General features: G+C 48.8%; 2 protein-coding genes across 13 annotated transcripts in view; both read right to left on the bottom strand.

Annotated features, from left to right (window-relative positions):
* MADD (MAP kinase activating death domain) overlaps window positions 1-7,058 on the bottom strand; it is a 58,792-nt gene extending 51,734 nt beyond the window's left edge. For all 11 annotated transcript variants that reach the window (XM_012802833.2, XM_023509628.1, XM_023509619.1 and 8 more), the window contains exons 1-3: window positions 5,778-7,058; window positions 1,693-1,853; window positions 505-1,101 (exon numbers count right to left, since the gene is read on the bottom strand). In XM_012802833.2, coding sequence (XP_012658287.1) covers window positions 505-1,101; window positions 1,693-1,754 — 659 coding nt within the window. In that variant the 5' untranslated portion in view covers window positions 1,755-1,853; window positions 5,778-7,058. The remainder of the gene's footprint in view (window positions 1-504; window positions 1,102-1,692; window positions 1,854-5,777) is intronic.
* A 126-nt stretch (window positions 7,059-7,184) lies between these two features.
* Window positions 7,185-8,672, bottom strand: part of NR1H3 (nuclear receptor subfamily 1 group H member 3) — a 9,451-nt gene continuing 7,963 nt past the window's right edge. For both annotated transcript variants that reach the window (XM_003781292.2, XM_012802889.2), the window contains exons 8-10: window positions 7,922-8,035; window positions 7,643-7,737; window positions 7,185-7,447 (exon numbers count right to left, since the gene is read on the bottom strand). In XM_003781292.2, the coding sequence (XP_003781340.1) occupies window positions 7,301-7,447; window positions 7,643-7,737; window positions 7,922-8,035 (356 nt within the window). In that variant the 3' untranslated portion in view covers window positions 7,185-7,300. The remainder of the gene's footprint in view (window positions 7,448-7,642; window positions 7,738-7,921; window positions 8,036-8,672) is intronic.

Here is an 8,672-nt window from a genome sequence, read left to right as displayed (position 1 = left end):
AGCCCAGGACTTGGAGGTTGCTGTGAGCGTGATGCCATGGCACTCTACCCAGGGGGATAGCTTGAAGCTCTGTCTCAAAAAAAAAAAAAAAAAAAGACTAACACAATAGGGCAGTGGCTGTGGCTCAATAGGTAGGGCACTGGCCCCATATACCGAGGTGGCAGGTTTGAACCTGGCCCTAGTCAAACTGCAACAACAACAACAAAAAATAGCCAGGTGTTGTGGTAGGTGCCTGTAGTCTCAGCTACTTGGGAGGCTGAGGCAAGAGAATCGCCTAAGCCCAGGAGTTGAAGGTTGCTGTGAGCTGTGACACCACGGCATTCTACCAAGGGCAATAAAGTGAGACTCTCTCTATTAAAAAAAAAAAAAAAGACTAACACAATATGCTTAAATAGGTCTAAAGGACCTCAGGCTATAAAGGAAACCTCCTATACCCCTCACAGAACAATTATACCTAATCTTTAAATGCGTCCCCTCATTTCTGAGATCAGTGGCAAACTGTACCTTTGTACGCCTCGAGGGATGCCCAGTTTCTTGCCCAGTAGTCGCTCACTACAGCAGTCCACCAGACGTTTGAGGGTATACAGACACTCTCGGAAGGTGGAAAAGAAGGGGTAGTGGCTGAGCACACACAAGGACGTCAGAGTACTGTTGCGGGAACGGCTGCCCCCCTTGGCCCGGCGTTTGCCCCGAGGAGACTGGTTCACATCGGGGGTAGAGTCAGCACTGGGAGGCTGCAGGGATGAGCCACTCTCTGAGCTCTCAGTGCCAACCTCTTCTGAGGAACAGGTGACACGGGTTCCTTCCTTCCCACGGGACCCTGCCCCACCTTCCCCCTTTTCCTTAGGTATTCGCTTTTGGAAAGAGCGATAGAAGTTAACACAGATGCCATAACGTGTGACTCCTGTGTCCTTGTCAGTGAGGGTAAAGACAAAAGAGGTATCATCCCGGAGGCTCATGCGCCGCTGCCGCACACTCAGACAGCCCTCTGGCTGGCAGAAGAATACCACATCTGGGGGCAGGGGAAACTCAGCATGATCCTCTAATGGGTATCGCCGTAGTAATTCAGGAGTCTGGGCCACACTATCACTGCTCGGGTGCCTGAAGAACATAAAGACAATTTCAGCAGCCTGAAGTGATAGAACTATCAAATTTTAACCACAGTCAACAAATAAAACTCAAAATGTGATTTTGGATAAAGTAACCTAACAGTAAGACCTTGAAAAATATCTGTGGCGCTTGCTACATTTAGCGGAGGCTAAATGAAGTCTGCACTATCATGAAGATACCTATCGTGAAATGAAAGGAAAATTTCCACAACAAAATTCTCACTAACACGTTAAGATGATTAACACCTTGCAAGGTGCATTAGATAATGAATTACCAAAAGGGCATATGTAGGTAGAGAGGAACACAATGTACTTTTCCTTTTTACAAAATAAGAAACCTGGGGTAAATAAAATGAGCATATTTGCTCAAAATCACAAAGATGCCCATTAAGAACAGATTTGCTCTATTTTTGCCCAAACCAATACTCTCAATCCACCTGACCATGTCGTTTTTCCTACTGGCAATAGTGCTCCCATCAGGATAAAATAATAGGGGAAGAATGAGATAAACAAGGCAATATGGACATAAGGAAATAATTTGGGTTTTATCCCACAAGACAAAAATCAGTCCCCTCTTGGTTACCTGGCCCCTACGATCACCAGATAGTCAAGTAACCGAGGACAGAACTTCTTCTTTTGCACCATGGTTCCAATTCATCAGTTCATCTCAGAGCCAACTTCAGGGCACCAAGCAAGGAGTCAGCAGTCCCAGGAGGAATTCTGATATTATCTGAAAATCCAAGTCTAATAGGAAAAAAGTACCGATAAGATCCACTGCCATGCCTAAGGGGCTCATCTCTCTCAACTTTATCCCAGCCAGGGGCACAGGTCAAAAGTCCTTCCACTTTAGAACTAAAGATAGGAAAACATGATGCATGCTTGTTCTAGTATCTAGGTTTAAGAGCTCACAGAGTCAAATGTCAAGAAGTAGGTTAGAGGGTGGCGCCTGTGGCTCAAAGGAGTAGGGCGCGGGACCCATATACCAAAAGCGGCAGGTTCAAACCCAGCTCTGGCAAAAAAAAAAAAAAAAAAAGAAGTAAGATAGGGCAGTGCCTGTGGCTCAGTGAGTGGGGCAGGTTCAAAACCAGCCCTGGACAAACAACAACAAAATGGACGGGTGTTGTGGTGGGCGCCTGTAGTCCCAACTACTCGGGAGGCTGAGGCAAGAGAATCGCCTAAGCCTAAGAGCTAGAGGTTGCTGTAAGCTGTGACACCACAGCACTCTACCGAGGGCAACAAAATAAGATTCTGTCTCAAAAAAAAAAAAAAAAAGAAGTAGGATAAATAATGGCTCACCATCTCTACCAACTACCCGTAGCTCATTTCCAGCCTAACCTCTGTTTTCTGAAAACAGACCTAGGCAGTCTCATCCGGACTCAGACATTATGATAACAAAAACGAGTCATTTTCAGGATCCCTACAGGGTGGATCAAGATCAAAACTTTTCTTTTCTTTTTTTTTTTTTTTGAGACGGAGCCTCAAGCTATCCCCCTGGGTAGAGTGCCATGGCCACACAGCTCACAGCAACCTCCAACTCCTGGGCTCAAGAGAGTCTCCTGCCTCAGCCTCCCAAGTAGCTGGGACTACAGGTGCCCGCCACAGCGCTGGCCATTTTTTTGTTGCAGCCATCATTGTTGTTTGGCGGGCCCGGGATGGGGATTCGAACCTGCTACCTTAGGTATATGTGGCTGGCGCCTTAGCCAATTGAGCCACAGGCGCTGAGCCCAAACTAAACTTTTCAATTAGCACTAATCTGTACTTATAGGTCTAGATGGAAACCTAATTAATTCTGTTTCAACATTCTGAATTCTGCTTAATGCGAAACCACCATATAGCCTGTCTAGTTAATTGCATTCAGACAACAATTGGCTATTCTACCTCACGCGATCTCAGATGACGAATGTCCATGCCCCAATTGCTCATATGAACTACTTTTGTTCCCCTTCAAGCAAGCAAGAGACCCACTAGCTCTGCCCTTGGTGCTGAATCATAGTCTTTCTCTTGTATTCTGGTCTCAGGATAGGACTCAGTAACAATACATATAGATTTGGCCTTGTTATCATATATATTACACAGGTTACGAATTAGATGCAGGATAAGGAGAGGTGCTCAGATAAATTTCCAAACCATGTCCTAAAATTAGGAAAAGTTTACATGGTCTTAATTTTAATTATTTTGCTCTTAGGTCCCCACACACTTCTGTAAATAAAATGCTTCACTCCACTACAGGACTATTTCCAGTGTTCTAGGATTCCACTCTGTGCTCCGCATGTGGCCTTACTAAGACCTTGTTCAATGTACACATAGAGAATCCCATTCCTCAATTCGTCATCTGCTGCTGTGTGCATGCCCATACATACACACATACACACTCCCTGTGTGCTTAAGGCCCTCTTTGATTTAGATAATGTAAAGTTCTATCTTTTTTCTCTCTGGCTAATAATAAACAAGACTCATTTGCAACACCTCTCAACTCCTCAAAATACTGCTCCCCTTTTTCCCTTGCTCCCAGTAGAGGACCTGCAGGTAATAGGATTCAGTTTTATCTCCATAGCGACTCTGGCTCCCAGCACTATTTATAGCAGAGCCACAGCCCCTCCCCTGCTTGGTGACCGCTCAGTGCTAGCAGCTGCTACTCAGAGTCAGCCAGGGACCATAACAATTCACTCTCTCCTTGAGTCTGGAGACACCTCTTTGACTGACAGCACTTGCTGATAATTAGGCTATCTTCTCCCACATCTGTCTTTAGTTTGCATTTTGTCCTAATTCTGACTTTAAAAAAATTTTTTTAGTTGAATTTAATATTTTTAGACTAGTCAAGTGCCGTAGTAAGAAGGGCGGGTAAGACAAGAACAAGGAGTTCAATCTGTAACTAACTGTCAACAATCAACTGAGATAACTCACTACCTTCGGACCAGGTATAACTCCAACTTTTCACAGCAATATCTCCTCACAACCAAGTTCCTGAATATGCCATATATTCAGTTCTAGAATCACCACTACTTAATGAAACCATCAGTCCTTTCTCCCACCTGCTACAAACCCATAAACATACTGCAGAAGGTGGAGCACCAGCATAAAACTGAGCTCAGCTCCTCCTAAGCAGAATAAGGGAATGATGTGGATGAAATATGAATGACACCACAATTTCTTCTACAAGAAATTATGAAGTTAATGTCATGGGATTAGGAAAAAAAGGAGTATGTAGAAAGGTCCACAGTGAGAGCCAAAGTAGGTTAAAGTAAAACAGAATTTACAGGACCAGACCTTTAGCCTAAGCTTTGAAATCTATGTTTACACTGAACACCAGGAGCCCTTTCCAGCCAAAATTTCAAAGATCAAGACTGAAGTATCTCCTACTAATATAGTATTAGGATGGCGCCTCTTTTGCCTGATGCTGTCTCAGCTCCTTTCCACTGAAAACTACTTGATAAAACCCAAGTCATTCACAGTCCTCCTTTTCTCCCACAGCCACAAGGACCCTGAGATCTTGTGACTATTCTAGCTACAAGTGGTAGAATAGATTTTTAGGCACAGAGTCATATCTCATCAGCAGGCCCTGCCTTCAGTTATTCAGATTGCAGAGATAACCAAGATTTTCCTTCTTATTTTCTCCTCTCTTCCCTCCCCACAAAGACTAAAGCCTCCAACACCATCCACAACTCACACTCATTCTTCATAACCAGCCAGGCTCAGACTCTGCCTCTTGCCTCAACCCTGTTTACTAAGGTGAAGCCCCTCGTTCCTATCTCCTTACGTTCCAAAGGCATACCTCTACTGAAATCCTACATCACTATCCACTTCATCCAGACACAGATTCAGAATCCACAAACCTTTAAGTTACCCATGCCTTTTCAACCTACAATGGCCATTTGGGTCTGTCCCTCCCTCGTTTTAGGCAGGTCTCATAGTAAAACCGTAGGAACCAGAGAGAGATATGACATCTTTGCTGATGTGAGCACAACAGGAGGCTCTCCTTCCCTCCTTCCCTTCCCCAGGCAGTGACCTTGCAAGCTCATCAGCACAAACTGGTCCAGCGTGAGGGTGAACTGGAGCAATGAGGCAAGCAATTGGCAGGCTTGGGGAAGAGGCGAGGAGAGGAGAGGACAGGAAAAGGAGGAAGAATTTAGAGATGCACGAGGATGGGGAGAGGAGCGGTTGCAAGAAGATTATTAAATGGTGTCTCCACTCTCCAACAAGTCAATTTGAGACGTTAAATTTTTAAAAAATAATCTTTATTAAGAAGCCAAACATGGTTATTCAAATCATAACCAAAAATGAGGCGCACACAAACACAACGCCAAGTGCTGTGCAGACTTGGGCCCAGGGTAGGATGGCTCTGTCCGCCCCCTCACCTGCTGGACAGTTCTCCCCCGCCCCCGCCCCGGCACCAGCGGCGCCCGCCCGGCGGAAATCGAACCAAGCAGCCCTGAGCAGCGCCCGATCCTCCATCCTACACCCCAAAGGAGACTCGGAGCGCTCCCACTGACCCCGCCCCCTTCTCCGACCCAGGCCTCACTCCCTCTACGCCCTTTAACTCACTTAGGGCCTCTTCAGAGACCCTTTCCTCCTAGAGTCCCCGTTTCCTTGTAGAGCCCGTCTCACCTCTAGGAGTCCCTAAAATACCCAAATACCAGTCTCGGACCCCAGCAGCCCGGATTGTCCTACCTCCCGAGAGTCGGGGGACCGGCCAGGCCCGGCCCGACGTCCCCCGGTAGCGCAGCGTCAGTCACTCCCGCGCTAGGCGCCGCTCCGGGTGAGCGTCAGTTCCGCGTCTGCACCTGGGGGCGCGTACCACTCGGACCGTGCGGAAACGCTAGGCTGCGGGGGGCCCGGGCCGTACCATTCACTCCTGCGGGAACAGGGCTGCACCAAGCCCAGCGCTGCAGGGTGCAGTAGACCTCGGGAGAAAGGCGGCTACGCACACACCTATCCGTGTGGAAATGGGAACGAGATGGGGCACGCTGGGCCAGCCCAGTGCCACGGAGTGCCAAGGGGAGGACCCGAAGGAATACCTTTTGTTTAGGTTCCTCCCACAGATTTTAATCCGACTCGGTAATAGAGCCCATTTAGACGAAACACCGATTAATCCCAAACGACTTCTCAGGATAAGGTGGCCGTGAGCGCTCTCATTCTTTCTCCACACCTCACCTCCCTCCCCCCGCACGCGTCTTGGAAGTGCCCGGCCTCCGGGGCTGGAAAGCCGGCTGCCCAGGCAGTGGAGCCTACCAATTCTAGGGCAGCAGAGGGGCTCCAGGCTGGAGGGCGAGGCCGCGGAATCACCTATACCGGCGCGCACGCGGGAAAGGGGCGTGAGCAGTGCCGCGGTGCCCGCTGGGAAATGGAGTCCAGTTCTTTCTAGAGGCCGAACCCTCCACAGGGCAGCCTGCCGGCGGCTTCAAAAAGCTTTCCTTCCTGTCCCATGAGGCCTGGGAGTCGAAACTGGGCCCTGGGTCTTTAAGGTTGTGCCCTTTTTTCAAACGTCAACCGGAAAACGACGCACTGTACACACGCACGTGAGGTACACGGCCGAGGCAGCCTGAAAATCCAACACTTCCTCCGGCACATAAATATGACCCGATCCCACCTGGAACACTAACGGGGAAGGAGGGGGGCGTCTAAGCCTCAGCGTTTCATTTACGGCGCGATGGACTAGTAAAGGGAGCCTCCCCGCGCCCCGGGCCCGCTGTTTCTTGTGACAGGTCCCCCTCCTCTGAGTCTGGAGGCGGATCCTAAAGGACGCAAGCTTCCTCCTGCCCTGCTGTGCCCCACCCCCAGTCCAGAAATTGGTTTCTCTCATTCTGTGTTCATTTTGGTCTTCTTTCTTGTGCAAACAGCGCCAGACTATCAGTGAGGCAGCCCCGAGGCATTTATGGCCAAGCCACAGAGTGACAGTGGAGAATTTCTCTTGGGGCCTTGAGGGGAAAACAGGAAGTGGTAGAGGCAGGATGGGCAGGGCGGTGGAGAAGCTTGTGCAAAGTGGCCCCCAGGCTCAGGGTTTGGTGGGGTCAGGACAGTCTTCAGAGGGAGCACAGCGTTAGCATGCTCCTCACTGCCCCGCAGCCACAAAACTCTCAACCCTTTGACTCTCCTTTAATGCCAAGTGAGGATCTTGCCGGGCTCCCAGGAATGTTTGTTTGCCCTTCTCAGTCAGCTCCAATTCTCGGAGGCAGAAGAAATGGGGGCAGAAGTCATTCGTTCACATCCCAGATCTCAGAGAGCAGAGGGGGGAGCTTTTTGTCCTGCAGGCGAAGTGCGAACACTTGCTCCGAGTGGACGCTGCTCAGGGTCCGGAGGCTCACCAGTTTCATTAGCATCCGTGGGAACATCAGTTGGTCCTGGGGAAAGGAGAAGGACAAGTGCAGCTTTTGCCTCTCCCCAGGGAATGACATGGCAGGGAAGTTGTGGGAAGGGTGGAGAATCTCATTTGTGCATGATGTAGTCAGAGAGGGATTATTAAAGGGAAAGTAGGTGGTAGGTGTCAGGGAATGGGCCTATTGGAGGAGGAGCGTGGGCACTATGGGGAAACTCACATGGGGGTGGTGGATGGAGACGTAGGCATGCAAGGCCTCCACGTATGTGTGTTGCAGCCTCTCTACCTGGAGCTGGTCCTGCACGTTGGGCCGGTCTGTAGGTCACCAACAGAGTTGAGGAGCAGGTCTTGCCAGGGTCTTAGTTCCATACCCCAAATCACAACCAAGAAAGAGGGACATGCCCCACCCAACCTCTCCTATCCCAAAATAACACAGGAAGAGCCCTCCCACCCCTCAGTGCAAGTCCTTGCTTGCTTTCCTCTTGCCCCTCCTCCACACCTGCAGAGAAGATGCTGATGGCAATGAGCAAAGCAAACTCTGCGTCATTGAGTTGCAGCTCATTCATGGCTCTGGAAAACTCAAAGATGGGGTTGATGAATTCCACCTGCAGCCCTGAGGAGGAAGAAGGAGGGCTGAGGCATGTGGCAGGCACAGCAGAAACTTCCTTCCCTCATCCAACTCCTCAACTTAGGGAACTACAAGAAGCACACTAAGAATCTTCAGGACTCTGCCATGTAACCTTGGCAAGAATGAGGATAGTATCTGAATCTATTCATAAAAGTGTTGTGATAGTTCCATGATAAAGCCTGCAGAATACTTAGCACTGGACTTGGCACGTAGACTGTGCTAAATAATAAAACAAATCTGTTGTTCTTTTTCATTTCATCTTATTTTTTTGGAGACAGGGTCTCACTCTGTCACCCAGGCTAGAGTGCAGTGGCACAATCAAAGCTCACTGCAGCTTCAAACTCCTGGGCTCCAGCAATCCTCCCAATGCAGCATCCTAAGACCTAGGACTACAGGTGCACACCACCGCACCACGTCCAGTTCAATTTTAAGTTTTTTGTAGAGATGGGGTCTTACTATGTTGCCTAGGATGGTCTTGAAATCCTGACCTCAAATGATTCTCCCACCTTAGCCTCCCAAAGTGCTGAGATTACAGGCAGCAGCCACTGCACCTGGCCAATTCTGTTACTAGAATTCTTAAGGCACATTTCTAGAATAAAGGCAATTCTTTTTTTTTTTTTTT

Source organism: Otolemur garnettii, unplaced genomic scaffold, assembly GCF_000181295.1.
Source record: "Otolemur garnettii isolate 467f Iridium unplaced genomic scaffold, OtoGar3 scaffold00001, whole genome shotgun sequence".
Classification (NCBI taxonomy): Eukaryota; Metazoa; Chordata; class Mammalia; order Primates; family Galagidae; genus Otolemur; species Otolemur garnettii.
The sequence above is the reverse complement of the archived record's forward strand: the minus strand, read 5'-3'. Positions and strand labels throughout refer to the sequence as shown.